The sequence below is a fragment of the Cheilinus undulatus genome, linkage group 17, assembly GCF_018320785.1.
Source record: "Cheilinus undulatus linkage group 17, ASM1832078v1, whole genome shotgun sequence".
Lineage (NCBI taxonomy): Eukaryota > Metazoa > Chordata > Actinopteri > Labriformes > Labridae > Cheilinus > Cheilinus undulatus.
Genome location: NC_054881.1, coordinates 20346595 through 20365168, shown reverse-complemented (window position 1 = coordinate 20365168; position 18574 = coordinate 20346595). Strand labels below are relative to the sequence as shown.

Below are 18574 nucleotides of genomic sequence, written 5' to 3'. Positions count from 1 at the left end.
GGCTCTTTTCAGTGTGATGGAGAAGAACCACAGCTCCACAATAGAATAGTGTTTTGTTCGATCATAAACACTGTCATAGTTTTAGTTTGATAGAGTCAGGTGGCTACTCTGGTAGTGTGAAGACAGCCTAGATAGCTAAAACTACCCCTACCTTGTAAAGAATGTCTTCTCTAAAAATCCCTGTCATTCATTAAGTTTAAAAAGTTTTGTGCATGTGCCAAAGTGAATTGCCTGTCATCACAGTTCATCTGAGTATCTAAACAGACTGCTGCACCTGCATAGCTCTTTGTGAAAACCTGACTGCTTCCTCTGGCAGTAACCATGATGCAAATGAACACACACAAACACAGGAAACCGAGACCAACGGAAAAAACTCTTGTTCCTGTCCCTAATGAGGTGAGACATGTTGACGTCAGAAGAATTTAACGGGGTTGTCAGCTATCAAGGGAATTAATAACCTGACTCATTCAAAGGGATCAAAATGGTCTTATTGGGCCTTATGCTCTTGTCAGAAATCTGACTGAACTTCTGAAGCAATGATTTATTAACAGTAAGTAATAGAAAAAAACATCTTTGAATGAGTTACAAGATTGCATTAACAGTGGTACTCCTACAGGATAGACATGCTTTAATGTTAATTAGTGGCTCTCAATTAGTGGGAGCGTAGCTGCTTGTTTGTCTCAATGTAGGAGCCCTGTGACTGACTGGTGACCAGTCCAGGGTGCACCCTGCCTATCACCCAGGACAGCTGTGATCGACTCCAGACCTCTGCCATCCTGAGCAGGATAAGCTGTAGACATAATGGATGGATGTCAGCAAACAGTCACTCTTGGGTCAGCGTGAGAAGTGTGAACTGTTAGAATTGAGAAAAAAAATCTGGAAAAACCCAGCCTTTGGGGGAAGTTCATCCAGCTACTGTCATATCTGAACTCTTCAGAGATCACAATAACCACACAGTTAGCTACTAAGATTACACATCCTCTATTTCACATATATTGGTTCTTTTTTAGAGAAAACCAACCTATTATACTGGTACATCTAAAAAAAATTAGAATATCATGAAAAAACTTGAGTATTTTTACAGCACTCTGTGAACAACCAGCTTCTTTAGCAATGACCTTTTGTGACTTACTCTCCTTGTGGAGGGTGTCAGTGACTGTCTTCTGGACATCTGTCAAGTCTGCAGTCTTCCCCATGATTGTGTAGCCTACTGACCCAGACTGAGAGACCATTTAAAGGCTCAGGAAACCTTTGAAGGTGTTTGAGTTTATTAACTGATTAGGGTGTGACACCATGACTTTCCAATGTTGAACTATTTCAAAATATTCTAATTATCTGAGACACTGAATTTTAAGTTTTCATTTTCTGTAAGCCATAATCATCAACATTTCAAGAAATAAAGGCTTGAAATATTTCACTCCATGTGTAATGAGTCTATAATATTTGGGTTTCACTTTCTGAAATGAGTGACAAAAAATAATGAACTTTTTCATGATATTCTAATTTTTTGAGATGTACCCAGTTGAGTTTTGCTCAAAGTCACCTCTTCATGCTTCGGAGAGCTTCCTGTTCAGATTGTCACTTCTGTTTCTGAAAATACAGCACGGCCTGCTTTAGTTTGCTCTGTGTTGACTGATAACATCTGAAAAACAGAATGAGTAGACGGATATTGTTGCGCTTCAGAAGGTTTCCTTTTCTTCAGTGTAGCTTGTTTGAGCTCAGTCTTGATGTTTAAACATACTGTAACGCTGTGATTGTTAACTTCTGGCTCCTGAACCACAAGTGGTGCATATGTGACTCACTGTGACTGCAGGAACAGAAAAACAATTGACAAATACAGTGCTTAACAAAGTTATTAGACCACCCTAACCCTAACCAAAGTAAGGTTTATGCCACAGCTGCCCTAAATTAACAGCATTGGTAATTACCAAAATAATTTTTTATGTTTCTGCAATGGTTAATACACCAATATGTAGAAGATCTTTAACCCAAATGATACTTTTAATGCTAAAATATAATTATTATTGTTATCCATGAATTTTCAAATGTACTGATTCACAAAAGAACTGAAAAAATAGTAAAGCACATTATTATTTCTTGATTAATATGTCAAATTACAGTTATTTACTTGCATTCCTGAACAGAAAAATGAGTTTTAGTGGTTGAATGTTATGTTTGATTCATTTCTGACTTCTCAGAGAAGCCCAGTGAGCCGGCTCAAATTTGGGTGAATTCAGTTTGAAATTCCTCATTCCTGTTCAAAATGGTCAAACGTTGAGAGCTCACTGGAAATGAAAGTGTCTGCATTAAAGTGTAAATGATTAAATATGACAGTTGGTCTAATAAATTTTTTAAGCACTGTATATTTTTAAAGGGAAGCATTATCAGCAGGAAAGATTAACCAAACTATTCATCAGTTGTTTATTATAAAGGACAGCTTAAAGAGAGACAGGAAAAGAGTGGGGGAAGACATGCACCAAACTGCACCAGGACAAGGAATCTATCCTGTCACCAGACGTCAAGGACTGTAGCCTCCTAGTATGGGCGCCTGCCTGACCAACTGAGCTAAAGCAGCACACGTTGTCATTCAAGTCAAACCAACATGCAATATCTTTGCAGTGCTTTTGTGTTAAAAAAGAATATTTTAAAAACTTTCTCTCTACTGCTGCTGTTGAACATTTACACTCCACCTCTTATAGCAGCCATCATTAGCACTCCTAAACTTTATGGATAGTTCCATTAGTTAAAAAAAAAGAAAAACAGTTATTAACAATAAACCTCAGATCATTTCTCATCACTGTATTAGTGATTAAAGTGATTTAAAGCTTGAAATGCCATGGGTCATCTTACAACCAATGGTACATGCTTAACAGTTTGACCTTCAAGAAAATCAGAGCATCATTGCATTGTGCCACTTGTAGAATATTGTATGATACCAACATTTGTAGTTACCTGGGCGCAATAGGTGCTAGTTTTGGTACAACGATGCCATCATGTTGATGTTGTAAGAGGTAAGAGGAATGAGCTCAGTCTTGGGTCAATAACTGCTGACCTCACTGAGCTTGTAAATCATTGATTAACTTTGGTGGGAAACCTTGCCAGCTACACAATCATCAGTTTGTCACCTGCTCTGATGCTGGTTTGTTGGTTTCAGTTGTCAGTATCGCTTTCTTTGGAAGATGTCTTGACTCAGCTGTCGTTCAACAAAAACTTAGAAACTCCATCCCACTGGGAATTAGGTGAACCCCTCAGGCATTGTGCTGTTTGATGCTAACTTTTTGTAGTGTTCAGTCCAAAAAATGACATTAAAACAGACTAAAACCCTGAGAACTTTGCAATTTGTGCGTCAGTTAATGTGATTAGCATTTTATACTTTTCTGTCTGTTAACTGATTGTTTCTCCTCTTTCACAGGAACTCTGGCGGCAGGCGAGCACAGTTTTCCTTTCCAGTTTCTCATTCCAGGTGAGTTTGGGATTAATCATTACATCCGTTCTGCCCTTATCCCTCCACGTCAGAGGCACACCTTTGGTTCTCGTAATAGTTTCCTAATGGGTGTGTTTAACTAGAGCATGACAGTGTGATAACCTCTGATAAACCAGGACTTTTCTTTACAAAGTGTTCAGCTCAAAGCTCTTAGTCTCCAACACAAAGCAGATCTGTGATAACAGCACCGTGTGAAAGCTCTTCAAAGAGTTAATGTTTGAAAGATTGTGGAGCAACATGCCTCACTGTGATATTCTAATGTTTTTACACTTCCTTAATGTGGATTACATGTTTCCTTAAGATGTAGTACAGTCATGCATGTGGCACACATATGAGCTGAACATGCGTGGCACCTGTGGGGACACTCAGTGCTGCGTCTGTCTGGTATCTTCCGCTCTCTGAGGCGTGGGCTGGAGCACAGGAGGGGCTGGGGTTATTTTTAGCCCCCTCTCCTGTTGTGCAGTCACTATTTAATTGGTCTTCATGCCCCCGTGATCCCCCCTCCCCTCCTGTCAGGCCCTCAGCATTCAAAGCATCAGCAGAATGCATGTTAACTATCATGTTGTGATAAGGGGCTCATTGTGGGATTTTATGTCTCCTACTGCCCCCTGCTGGTGCAGCAAATAAGCTGGTGGGATCTCTCTCAAAATATGTGCTGTAGTTTGAATTACTTGATGAAAAAATTAAATTTGCTTTAATTAACTCAGGGCTCTGATGGCTTAGTAGGCAGATTCAGTGCACCATGTCCTGAGGCGTTGTCCTCTAAGCGGGCAACGTGGATTGAGTTTGACCTGTGGCTCTTTTCTCATGTCTTTCTCCTCTCTTTCCCCAGTTTTTATCAACTGTGTTCAAAATAAAAGAGCCCCCCAATAAATCTTTTTCACAAATTCAGGGTTAAGGGCATAATTCATTGGTTTATGATAGGAATATATTAATAATCAAGACTTTTTTTGTTTTAATCTTGATGATCACCACTTACACATATACAGCTCACGACATAAAAAATCCACTATCTCAAAATTTTAGCATGATAAAAAATGCCAATAAAAAGGATTTATGACACAGAAATGTTGGCAGTCTATGCATCAACGAGGCATGGAGGCAATCAGTCTATGGCACTGCTGAGGTATTAAGACGCCCAGGTTGCTCTGACAGCAGCCTTCAGCCCGTCTGTATCGTTGAGTTGGTGTCTCTTATTTTCCTCTTGACAATACCCCAGAGATTCTCTTTGGGGTTCAGGTCACAGTCAAGCAGAGTAATACTGGTTAGCAAACCAGCATCTGGTAGTTTTGGCTTCACTGTGAGGGGGTGCCAAGTAATAATACTAGTATACTCTGGTTTCACTTTCCTATAAGCCCACTTATATTTGTAACAATTCATTTTTCTTTCTGCATAAAATAGCACTATCTATAATGCACAAATGAGTGGGGATCACAGCGTTAGTCACCCTCCTTAAGCAGCTGCCTAAAGTCATGTTATTAGTGACGCTGTTCGGTTTTCTTTACAAATAAAGTATAAAATGCTGCTTGTGATCTCCTGATCAGAGGTTGAGGGAAACTTGCATTTACTGCGCCATACAGTGCTTATTTAACCTTGCAAAGCAGATGGATACACTTGTTTCCTTGTTTTTCACTGGCGAATCCATCTTGTTAAGTTCCCATCTGAACCGTTTGGGCCCGGTTAGAAAGTGACAGGACCAATCAGCGACGAGGGGCAGTACTTTCAGGCGCAACAGAGTCGTGACGTAAACAAGCAGCAGCAAGAGCTGGTGCAGTTATGGAGGAAGAGATTAGCGTGGATGCTGCTAAAGCGCCAGTTTTATCAGAACTTGACAACATTTCTCAGTTGAAAGAAGAACAAAGAACAGCAGTGAGTTGTTTTCCTTTTAGAAACAACAAAGTACTTACATGTCTGTAGGCGCCATGTTTTGCATTATTCCTGAGTAGCTGCACACGCACAGCTCAATAGCAGCTACGTCACGTGTTTTGTTGCTCTGATTGGCCCATAGAGATGTGATAGACAGAACGTCCATCCAATCACACTCCGAGTTTTTTCAAATCCTCTGCCTTTTCTCAAACGTTTCCTGTTGAAGCTTTCCCAGATGGATGTGTGAAACAAATCCACCTGGCGTGTCAGGTTAGTGCTGATTGGGATGACACTGATTAGCCTGGTGAGCTGAGCTGTTATTGCTATCTGCTAATGACCTAATAATAATAGTGAATATTGGTGTTACTTAAGTGTTTTACCTTCTTACAGCTTGCATGACTCATGTCCAACTGACTTGCTGGTGTTTGAAGAAACCTAAAAATAACCCAGCATCTTTGCTTTTAGCCTGCTGGCTGTAGATAAATACTATCCATGTTCCTGGTCTGAGCACCAACTTGTTTTGATGAGTGAGACTTGCAGTTTCATGTAGTTTTATGACTGCCGCCATCTGCTGGCTTTTTTGTTAACTACAAAATGAGGGATATATTGTAAAACTGCCTGTACAGCATCTATGGCCATATTGACTCTGTAAAATCAATTGCAAGGTGCACATGGTAAGATAGTATATAATGTATCATCTGTGGGTTTGCAAAACAGAATAGTAGCAGTTTGTCCTGTGGCTGTTTTTGGTTTTCTTTAATGCCGTCTTGTTTTATCACAAAGTGTCAGTTTCAAGGTTAGGACTGCAGGAGACTCTTATTTCCAACATGTTTTCCAAATTGCTGTAACAAATGAAGTTTTTCAAGGACTGAGGGCAATTTACAGGGCAGTAGGTCATCCTCCTGATGTTCTGCAGCAGCCTTAGGTAATGTCATAGTTAATTTCAAAAGGCTCCACAGGAAAGTTCCAACACTTTCTCCTCACTAGCAGAGCTCAGTTATCTGTACTGGTGTTGTGCTACAGATCATTTCTCACTGAGGGAACAAAGAAACACAAAGAAGAGGAAGATGGAGGCTGAGATAAAGCAGAGGGACACTTATGGGGATAAATAGTTACATGAAATAGTGTATGGCCTCATTTCAAATAGACACCAGATATGATTTCAGGAAGGAGAGAAGAGAAAGGAGAATAAAGGGCATGAACATATGATACATTAATGCAGCGCTTTAAACTTGTATCCTTTTGTATTCGAGCCTCTTGTGAAGCTTCATACAAATAAACAATAAAACCGAACAAGCAGCTAGCAGATTATAATCTAAATCCTTATACCTTCCTATCTCAGTGTTGATTTTCAGAAACGAGACCGTCACTTGTAATGCATCTCAAAACATCGTTGCTGAGCTGGGAGGAGGGTTTGGGATTTGAAGGTGTTATTGGCTGCTTTACTCAGATCAGGGAGGATAGTGTCAGACAAAGTATGTGTGAAATGTTTCTGCTGACAAGCTGAAAATCAAACAGTTTGCCACCTTGAAACAAGTGTCTTCTCATAAGCTCATAGGCTTGCTAGCATCTGTTATTTAGCTCTCAATTTAAGCTCCAACTAAGGCTTTAGTTATAAAATTAGGTCTTTGATAGTTTGGATTTTTGACCAGGAAACAGCTCTCCTTAGAGCCAGGTTATAACCTCTATTGATGTATGAATACAGTCAGATAAATAGTTTAGTGGACAGTTAGGCCTCAAAAAACAAGCATTTATGCATTAAGCTTGTTGTAATTGAAGAGCGATATTCTTCTGTTGGAATTATGTAGCTATTTTAATCGGAAGGAGCAGCTAGCTGGTTTCACAAAACTTTAAAGGAGAATAGCTGGCATCACTTGGCTACTGAGAGAAGTGGCAGTAAAAATCTGCCCTCTTTTGTCTTTGTGCAACAAGCAGTCTCCCCTTTTTAGCCATTGGCAGCTGCAAATTAGCCTCACTTTCTGACAAGGAAGCTTTGTCTCCTTTCTCTAGTTTGAGAGAATAAATCAGAATGAGAGAGCATTGCTATCATCTGCCTACTTTAGAGCAATCTATCCACAGTTAGTAAGACACTTTGTAAACAAACAATGCAAAAACAAATTAGGAACAAGAGGAAATGTCAGTGAATCAGCAAATTCATTTAGATTGATGTTCTCAGAAAGAAAAATACTTAAACTTCTAAAACAAATGTAGTTTGGTTTTGACTGCTTCCAAATCAGAGTGCTTTTAGCATGAAAAGGATCTGTCTCAGGGCTGTCTGTTTCAATTAAGTTAGACCCTGGATATAAAACAGCAGCTCACATCTTTAGAAAAGATCTTCATCTGAGCTTAAAAAGACAAGCATCCTCCATCAGCAGCCACGTCCAGCTCAGCGTGTGCGTTTCCAGTGAAGGTCAGCGTGATGTTCCAGCCTGTCCATGGCTCTTTTTTGCTACAAAGCTGTCTACAGCTAAACAACAAGCTAGCCCCCCTTGTGGTTAATTCTTATTGACAGCAGCAGCAGCAGACTTGTCCCGGGAGCAGACGCTCACCCTGCTGACATTAACATCTGAATGAGGATCAGGGGAAAAGGACCACATTAGAGAAAACGAGGCTCAGCATTTGTTTTGACCGCACATTGATCACCTTTTGTACATCCTGTTTTGGCTGCACATTGTTTGCACTGTCATGATATCAGTGATACTTGTCCTTTCTTCTGGCTTTCATCATCTCTCTCTCTCTGTCTGTCTGTGTGGCTGCTTTCTCCCTAAAAAGTTATTTTTAAATTTCCTGCCCCCTAGCATTTTATCTCCCAGATTCCTCGCCCTCTTTGTCCTTTCCTTTGCTGGCAAAAACAATCAGTGTCCTTCAATTCAGGATGAAATTTGCAGGACTGCTTACATCTTATTACAGTGCTAGACAGAGAACTCAGATTTGCCATCAACCCTTCTAGAAATAATACAAAATCAAATCTCCTTTAAGCCTGATTAGTTTTGTTTATTAGCGTTGCATAATTGCATTCTTATGTCTAATTGTCAGCTGACTGAGCTTTTGGTGCAAAAAAGCAATAAGAATGTTTTTTTTCTCGGATTATTCTGCCTTTTTTTAAGATTTCTCTTTGTTCTCTAATGAAATAACAAAATGAGACATGCACTTGACCTTTAAACTTCAATTGGGCTATGGGTTATTACTAATTTTACATGTAGAATTTTATTTACAAGTCAGATTCCCAGAGACAGTCAGAGACCAGAGTGACTGCTCAGCCTCCATGGCTTATGTCTTGTTTTGAATTTCTTATAATGAGGGAGAAAAGTTGTTAAGTGTCCTTCTGAGCAGCTTGCATTGCGAAGCAGGAGGGCCATTTTTAACAGCTTTACTCCTTTATTATGAGAAATTCATCCATTAAAACACCATGTTGGTAAAGGAAGTGATGTGTGGGACAAACTCTGATCTGTTGAGAAAATATTGGCATAATGAGTGTTACACTTGAAATGATGAAAGAATCATCAGTATTAATATCAGCAGTCGGTGAAAGTGTCATTTAGAACATAGGTAGTGGTATCAGCCTTAATTTCCCCAATAGTATGTCTCTATCAACACTGATTTATAAGTCATTAATGCGTTGCTGTTCTTATATCACCCCAAATTGTCTCCATTGTCAGAGTAATGTCTGTTTTGTCTTCCTGCCTCTCTCCTTTCCTTCCCTCAGTCGCTGCCCCGACTTCCTTCGAGGGCCCCTTTGGGAAGATTGTTTACCGTGTGAGGGCAGTCATCGACACGCCCCGTTTCTCTAAGGACTACAAAGCCCAGAGGCCCTTCTACCTACTCAATCTGCTCAACCTCAATGAAGTTCCTGACATTGAGGTTAGTGTATCATTATGCCCCTTTACAAACTGAAATCTAGCTTTTCTCTTTTCTGAGTAAACCTATGAGTCAGAAAAGTTGTTCATAAAGAGACAGAGGGGTAGATGGGACCTCAAAACTCTGTTAGGTTTCTTTATTTGATCAGCCTTTGTCTTGATCGGATCTTACAGTATTTATTTTCTTCTTTCCCTCCTGCGTCACTTCAGTTATTTACTGTCTTTCCATCAGGACTGTGAGTTTTGTGATTCTCTGGTAAACAGCAGGAGAGATTTACAGCACAGTTCCAGCTAATGAGGCTACTGTCTGAAAATGCACTGTCATACTGTTGCTCTGTTCCTGCAGGATTTGAGTTATGCTGTGACCACTAAGAAGTTCAGCTACCTCCTAGTGAAGACGGGGACACTGATGCTAAAAGCTCGCAGTGACCTGAGGGGTTACATCCCTGGTCAGGTCATAAAGCTAGCCACGGAAATCCACAACAAGTCTGGGAAGGACACTGGATGTGTACTGGCCAGTTTAATCCAGGTAAATAATTGTATATAAGCTGCAGAGATATGTTTAGATCAAAGCAAAGCAATCTGTTATCATGTATATTCAACTGGAGCAGGAAGTCAAATTGACACTAACCAAGTTTGTTTTTATAATTTTTGTCTACATTTTAATTTATTTATTTAAATCCACTGATAGTTTCAGATATAAAAATCAAACAAAGGTCTGCATTGCCAATACTATTTTAAATGAATCTGCCAACAGGAAAGCAAAATGTAACTTTATGCTTCATGTTTACTATCATCACCATGGCTGTGTTTGTTGTGCTTCCACCTTTGGTCAGCTTGCCTCCTGATTGGCTTTTGCTCCGTTCCACATGACAATCCCGCTCATGTCTGCTTGGCAGTCCTTGGTGGCAGTCCACAGGCGATGTCCTTGGAACTCTCCTATGGATGCCATTTTTGCCCAGTCTCTTTCTTATTGTTGAATCATGGACACTTAGCTTAACTGAGTCAAGTGAGGCCTGCAGGTCTTCAGATGTTGTTTTGAGTTCTTTTATGACCTCCTTGGATGAATCGTTGATGTGCTCTTGGGAGTAAATTTGGTAGGCCAGCCATTCCTGGGAAGGTATACTACTGTAGTTTTCTCCATTTGTGGATAATGGCTCTCATAGTGGTTCACTGGAGTCCCAAAGCTTTAGAAATGGCTTTGTAACTCTTCCAGAGTGATGGATGTAAATTACTTTGTTTTTCATCTTTAACTGACACAAATGCTCTGTCAGAGTCACATGAATAAAGCAGAAATATCTTTGCTAGTGGTCTTAAAACAAATTCATCCATTTAATCTGAAAAAATAACATTTCTGTCTTCTGCCAGGAGTCATCTTAAAATTAGTCTTCAAATATGAGCCTGTTGATTTAAAAAAAAAAAGATATTTACACTTGTAGAAATAAATGAAATGGGTCTTAAGAGAGTCACTAAGCAGAGATCACAATCCTTTGCCACATACCATATCCCATCGTTAAGAGCACAGTAAGCGTACAGACCCCCCTTGGCTACCAACCTTTTAAAGTTCTGCTATAAATCTCTTTTGGGACCTTTAGGCCCCAAACATAACTATTCAAAGAAATAATCCTTTTGTTTGCTTTCCCATAAAAATCTCTGTAACTGCAGATAAAAGAAATAATTTTTCCTGGTCCAATTCAAAGACTGTCTTCTTCTTCTAATAATCTAAAATTAGATGTAAAATTTGTTTTTTTTAACCTCTTTATGTTTTTCCACACCAGAAAGTGACCTATAAGACCAAGCGGCCTGTGTATGACCTGCGGACCATCGCTGAGGTGGAGGGAGCCGGGGTGAAGGCAGGAAAACATGCAGAGTGGAGGGAGCAGATCATCGTCCCTCCTCTTCCTCAGTCAGCACTGGCCGGCTGCAGCCTCATAGATATTGACTATTTCATTCAGGTCAGAGTGTGTTTTCTGTTTTAAGCATTATACTGGCTGATGGTTGGTTTGTGAGACTTCTGAACCCTTAACTCTCTGAAGTTGGTTATCTTTTTAATAAATGCAGGGTATTAAAAGGACTTTCAGCATTAATTAACATTAAAGAGCATGTTGTTGCTGCCGCAATGATTTAAATTATGCCTGTTGGTTGTATGTTTCTTTATTTCTAAAAATCACATCAACTGTTTATCCAGTAAATTTAAGAGTAACAAATGCAGCAGACTAACACTGTACATTGTTAATGTCAATCTATTATGTTGTTTTCTTTACAATTTAGTGTTTTAGATAACAGTCCCTCCAGAGGGAGAGACAAAATATATTTAAATGTACATTATACCACATAGTAGCTAAAAGATATGACCAAAGTCTTTGTTCAATATATTCTATTCATGTTTTTATATTTAAAATCTTATTTTGACTGTCTCCTAAACTCATTTTGTGTGACAGGTGTCATTAAAATCTCCAGACGCGGTCGTCACTCTTCCTATCTACATCGGGAACATCGCTGTGAACTTATCACCATCGAGGCCCATCCCCTCCACTCCAGACCGCTGTGGAGCATCCATCGCACCAAGCACAACAGGCGTGACACCCAGTGCCCCGCCAGCAGAGGAGGAGCCAGAGGAGGTGCTGTGTGCCGGGGGCGTGGCCAGTGAGGAGATTCCCACTAAGAGCCACTCCCAGCAGGACCCCTCAGGTCAGCCAGTCACCATGTCGCCCAGCGCCTTCAGCCACGCACCGGGGGCAGCCCTGCCTCCCAGTCACAGACGGCCTGATGCTTCCGCCCCGCTGTTCTGTTTGTCAACTGGGGCCACCATACCTTTCTTCACTGAGGGAGATGTGACTCCTGTTCCCACTTCCTGTTCTCTCATTCTCCCTCCAGAGTACAGCAGCTGGGACTATCCTCATGGTTAGTTATCCAAACCTAACAGCACTCAGAGAAACCATGCACCAATACATGCAGGGATGCACATCAAACCACTGCAGCTTGAAAAAATAAAAAAATGTTAAATCCACATGTTTGTTGATACTGAACTTTAAGCATGAACATTAAATATTTGTTAACCTTTGTGTGTTACAGAGCCCCCTCCAACTTACGAGGAAAGCTGCAGCAGCGCCAACTCAACTTTTAATAGTAGACAGTAAAAAAAACAAGCTGGTGAAGAAGCACCATGACCACGCCCACCTACACCTGTCTGAACGCACATCTCAAAAAATCAGGATGGAGATACGCTGGGTAAAGGAGGATGGACCATAACTCCACCCCAGAACATCCCAAAGACTGTTTCTTTGTCCTTTAACAGTGAAAAAGGGATCATATCTTACACTGGATACAAGTTTTCTTTTCACCTCGTGTTCCAGCGCTGTCAGACGGAGAGGGAGAACTTCACTGTGCCTAAAGGATGTTTTTTGGGATCATCAAACAGCATTTAAAACTTTCACTGAGCGGGCATGTTGGTTTCATGAGGTAGGCTAAAATTTGTCACCTTTTTGCTTTTTTTTTTTTAATGACTTTTTGCATCTACGATGCCTTGAAAAAGATTCTGGCCTCCTGAAGACTCCTGTGTGAGGAGATCAGCCTTTTTTTGCAGTCCAACTGTGCACTTGTTGTTGTGTCTACTGCTGTCTGCTTGTGTCTCAGCTGTCCTCATCATCAGCGGGGCAGAGCTGTCTTCATGCTGGATATTTAAAGGAGATTGCCTGAAGTTGTGCTCTGTGTGTCAGGCTTGTTGAACCTCCTGTGTGTATGGTTTGTATATTACAACTACTGCTGGGTATTGTTAAAAACCTGTTAAAATGAACTGCGGTATCTTGTTAAGTTACTGCAGTTCAGTTTGAGCAAAGTAATGTGTTAGAGTGCTTTTGCATTACCAAAAATCAAAATCCCTCTCTAAATCCTTACACATACTGGGGATATTATCCATATGGCACATAGCCTTCTAGCTTTGGCTGTGTCAGCTTTACTATCACTCTACAGCCTAGTTTACAGCCCATCATCTGTAATTCTGCAGTCTTTAAACTGGAATAACTGGCTACAAACTTTACAGCTCTTTAATATGCTCATAATGTGACTATAAACTCTGCAGAGAAGGGCTGCAAAAAATTATTTATTTGGTAAATTTGATTGGCTGATTATTTTTCCCCTGATTAACTGATGAATCTGATTTATTTAAACATTTATTTTTTCTATCCCTCTTTTCAAAAACAGAACACAGACATCCCAGAGCTGTTTGAAGCTGTTTGAATCATCAAATATCTCTGAAAAATGCGCCAGAGTCTCATCTTCATCCTGGAGAACAGTAATTAATGAACATTCTCCTCTTATTTTTTTAAAGGTTTGTATTTTTTGGCCTTTATGCCTTCATTTAGAGAGGAGGATAGTGGATAGAGTTGGACATAGGGATGAGAGAGTAGGAGGAGGACATACAGGAACCCTGGCCACGCGTGTCCATGGGGCACAACCTAACTTTTAGACCATCTGTGCCCCATCCTCATATTTTTTGTTAATCATCATGTGATCACCATCATGGTGATAAGTGCTGATTAAGTTTATTTATAGAACAAAAGCTCCTGCTGTGGGTTGCTTTTCGTTGTCACTGTGAAAACACCAAGTGATGATAGCAACAGGTTGATGACCTTTATCAGTGTTTAATTAATTTTCAATAAAGGTGTTTCACAAACAAATTAAGAGAACATTCAGTTAAAGAAAATAAAAATGTACAGATAAAGGCAGATTAGAGTTGGCTCCCAGATTAATTTGCTTTAAGAAGGATTTTAATCATCACGGATGCTTTTCTTTTAAGAAATGTCGCAGTATGCATTTCTGCAATTGTCTTTTAATGCTATTAGAAATCACTCAGCTATAAATGTCAATATCAATCCTACACACAGGAGCTTTAAGGACAAATAATGCCACAGCAACACCTCTCAGATTTTGGTTTCTTCTCCTATATCCTTTTACCTTTACAAAATATAGCAATTGCAACTTTTAAATGTGAAACATTCTCTCAAAGTTGAGAAAATCTCATTTATCATATAAAGTTGCAGCATCTCTGCACCATTTCCCAGTTCTGTCTCATACAGCGGAGAGGATTTTTGCTTCAACACAAGTTTTGTATTCAGATGACGGTGCATCTGCAGATGAGGTTCACTTTCCTGCAGCTTGTGATGATCACTGCAGCACTGAAGCTGTCCTACTCTGCCCTCTTGTGGTCGTCACTGGTACGGGTTTGATCTCCTCTTGGTTTGACACTGGAGTTTCAGTTAAAGTCATCACGTTAAACACAGCCAGCCTGTGCTCTTGAGACACGCAGTCTGCTGTGTTTTAACTCCTATTTTAAAGATTTGTCATGTTTTTAGTCTCTGTCTGAGAGAAATTGTAAGTTTGTTTTTCTCCCGTTTGTTGCCTTAACTTTCTTTGAGTATGAAATGAGTGAGATGAAAATCCTGACATTTCAGTCAGTGCAGATGAGAAACAAACATTTGCACATCACAGCACTTTTTAATGTTTGAGTGCATGGGTTTCTTTGTGCATGTCTAATGTACGTGTGTGTGTGTGTGTGTGTGTGTTTGCGTGTATAAATAAATAGAGCTAATTTGGACAAATGTTCAGTCCCCTAAGGTCTGTTTTTTACATAGTTTCAAAGCTTTTTTCACCTGTGTACAGGGACTAGGTGATGGTTAAAATGCAGCTGAATCATACTGTAATTGGATGTTATGTTACCCATTAAATTTATTTTATAGCCCTTAACCTGTATTTTTTTTTTTTAATCACAAATGTCCTTATCGAAGTTTTAATGCACAAAAGAAACAGCATTTGTATCGTGTGATTCATAAAAGTTTGAAACCGTTAATTGCTTTAAAAACACTTTCATTTGATGCCTGGTTTTGCAAACACTTGTCATGTCTTATTGTAGTGTTTAAAAATGTACTAAATTATGTTCACTTTATCACTCTGTTCTGTTGTGATGTTAAAGCATCAGCACATATTGATTGTCACTCCTCTGTGGGTTAATAATGCCACTGAAAATACAAAGCACAACAGCTGAATTGGATGTTTGTATGACTTCTGATATGTTTATTATTGGTAAAATTTATTCTGTGAGTTAAAAAAAAGCATAGCTGGAGTTTAGGGTTGGGCAGTTTGGACAAAAAAAACCCCATCTTGATATATATTAGGTAAATGGTAATACATGTTAGATATATATTTCGGTATTTTATTTCAGTAAAGGAATATCAAATGGTTGTTACAATACCAGAACATAAAACTTTGAAATGTTTCAAGTTAAAATCAAACTATACTGATACCTGAGGCATACCATTACAACAAAAATAGAAGTCTTAGACACCAAATACTGGGCTTGTTTTTTTTTTTTTTTTTTCAGCTAAAGTCCTATACATTTTCTAAATTGTTCAAAAACATTGAAAAGTTGTACAAAAAGTAGGGATTAACAATATTAACAGCATGATTTTGTTTTAAGTAGATACTGGCTCAGAAAATGTTGGCCTGTGTTTACAACTAATACTGTGTATCAGCAGTATATATCAGCCTACATCAGCTTTAAATATTGGCCTATTGGCTGTAAATATCAGCCTTTATCAGATGTAAATATAATTTTTTTATCAGCTGGGAATATCAGCCTATATTGGCTGTAAATGTTTGCTTTTATTAGCTAGAAATATAGCTCTATATCAGTATAGGCCTTTATTGTCTGTAAATATCAGCCTTAATCAGCTATAAATGTTAGCGTATGTCGTCTATAAACCCATATCAGCTGTAAAACTCCTCATATTTGCTTTAAATATTAGCCTATATCTGCTGTAAATCTTGGCCTTTATTGGCTGTAAATGAATGACTATATCAGCTTGAAATAGTGGCCTATAGAAGGTGGAAATATTGATCAATTTCAGCTGTAAATATAAGCCTATATAGGCCTGTATTTGTTGTAAATATCAGCCTGTATCTGCTGTAAGTCTTTCTTTACTGGCCGTAGATAAATGACTTTATCAGCTGGAAATATTGGTCCATATTAGGTAGAAATATTGACATATATCAGCTGCAAATATGAGCCTATAGTAGCCCCTACTGCTTGTAAATATTGGCCTATATTAGCCCCTACTGGTTGTAGAGATCGGCCTATATCAGCCTATGTATGCTGTAAATCTTGGCCTTATTTGGCTGTAAATATATGTCTACATAAGCTGTACATACATTAGTCCATATCAGGCAGAAGTATTCGCCTATATTGGCCCCTATTGGTTGTAAATATTGGCCCATGTTATGGGTGTCTAGCACTTCTATTTGTCCGAGGTGCCAGCAGAATTAGATTTTTAGTAATAATGTAAGGGATCATAAAAAATGGAATAAATAAAACTATAGATCACAGTTAGACTGAAATTTTTGAATACTTCTGGTCAACAAAATAACTGTCAGAGGTTTTTACAGTAAACTATCTTTTTACCCAGCATTAAGCTTGCCATCTATGTTTTTTCAACATCAGTATAAGGTATATCCATATAAAGGATATAGTCTCACCCTATTTCTCTTAAGATAGATCCATAGATCTTAAAAACTTGGTGCATTGCCCAGCCCTACTAGAAATAGATTCTGACTCTCGACCACGTTGCCATGTTTTATTCAGTCTGTATTCTTTTATGACAGGGAAACAGCTCTAACTGTTGACATTCACTCAAATTACCATATTCAGGCTCCTCGTTATTGTGAATGCATGCCTTAAAACCATCTTAGATCCTGCAGCCCCATCTTGGGGAACTCTTTTAATCTGTCAGGATAATATCAGGACATCAGCTCTATCTGATTTCTTCTCCTGAGGACTGTGCAAAAAGCACTTCATGTACGCTAATGTAGCTTTTAAAAACAGCGAGAGTACTGGACTTGAGACCTGTTAAACCTTTTATCTTTTCTCAGAACATGTGAACATGTATTATTTCCAGCAGCTCCCTGACTTCATTCCTCTCTGCTGTTAAACCCTCTTCTGTTGAATTTTTCCACCAAAAGGTACTATAGCTTTATGAAGCCCTGCTTGTTCTGTCTCCTTTTGTCATCTCCTCCCCCTGACATTGATGAGTGCTGTCTGGTTTTGTATTTTTCTACTTGTAAACCGTTTACAGGTGCAGTATGCAGATATTAATACTAGCACCTCAATCAGTAAATGTTCTATTTCAAATTAACATTGCAGAATCAAAGTTGTACTGTACAGTATAACAATAAAGTTATATGACATGTTTTGGTTCTTTATGTGAATAGTTAATCCTCTGTGCTTTATCTACACCACTTATCCTATAAAGGGTCACAGGAAATGAAATAGGCCTCAAATATTTTTTACACCGTCTTATAATAACAGAAATGTAGTCAGAGATGAGGTTTCAGAGATATACGTATTTCCCATCATATCATATTGATTGCTCTTAAATGCAATTCTGTTTCTTGTCAATGAGTTATGAGTAATTATATTTTACTTATATGTCATGCACACAAGGTGCCCAGCCTTCTTGGGTTTACACCAGAAATCTGCGGACAATAAGTCAAGACTAAGTTGTATGTTCCTTTTAACTGCTCTGTCATAAACATCCTATCCTGTCTTTTCTCCAAGGCTTTGCAGATAAAATCTGCTAGTAAGAAATGTCCAAGTTTTTCATAATCATCCAAGCAGAAGAAATCTACATCAGTGCTTGCATTAATGGGTGTTTTTCTAAAATGTACAGTGTTTAACAAATTTGTTAGACCACTTGTCATATTTGTCTCAGAGACATCCAGCATCATGAAGTGCTTTAATGCAGACTCTTTCATTTTCAGTGAGCTCTCCACGTTTTACCATTTTGAACAGGAATGAGGAATTTCAAACTGAATTCACCTTTTTATACCCAAATTTGAGCTGGCTCACTGGGCTTCTCTGAGACGTCAGAAATTAATCAAGCATAACATTCAACCACTAAAACTAATTTTTCTGTTCAGGAATGCAAATAACTATAATTTGACATATTTAGCAAGAAATAATAATGTAATTTACTATTTTTCAGTTTTTTTGTAAAACAGTAAATTTGAAAATTCATAGATAGCAATAATAATTATATTTTAGCATTAAAAATGTCATTTGGGTTAAAGAGCTTCTACATACTAGTGTATTAACCATTGCAGAAACATAAAAAAATGATTTTGGTAATTACCAATGCTGTTAATTTAGGGCATCTGTGACATAAACCTTACTTTGAGTGGTGGTCTAATAAATTTGTTAAGCACTGTACATCCCTAACAGTATGTCATCAAAGTTGAAACAGAAAAACAGAAATAAATTCTGTTTTACCTAACTCACACAGCCAAAAAACTGCTCTCCTCTGGAAAGTTTCATACC

The 18574-nt window shown here is 38.7% G+C and overlaps 1 protein-coding gene across 1 annotated transcript in view; it reads left to right on the top strand.

Annotated features, from left to right (window-relative positions):
• Positions 1 to 17434, top strand: part of arrdc1b (arrestin domain containing 1b) — a 52734-nt gene extending 35300 nt beyond the window's left edge. The window contains exons 3-8 of the mRNA XM_041811101.1: positions 3413 to 3463; positions 9057 to 9211; positions 9554 to 9736; positions 10986 to 11162; positions 11649 to 12111; positions 12283 to 17434. Coding sequence (XP_041667035.1) covers positions 3413 to 3463; positions 9057 to 9211; positions 9554 to 9736; positions 10986 to 11162; positions 11649 to 12111; positions 12283 to 12347 — 1094 coding nt within the window. The 3' untranslated portion in view covers positions 12348 to 17434. The remainder of the gene's footprint in view (positions 1 to 3412; positions 3464 to 9056; positions 9212 to 9553; positions 9737 to 10985; positions 11163 to 11648; positions 12112 to 12282) is intronic.
• The last annotated feature ends 1140 nt before the right edge of the window (positions 17435 to 18574 follow it).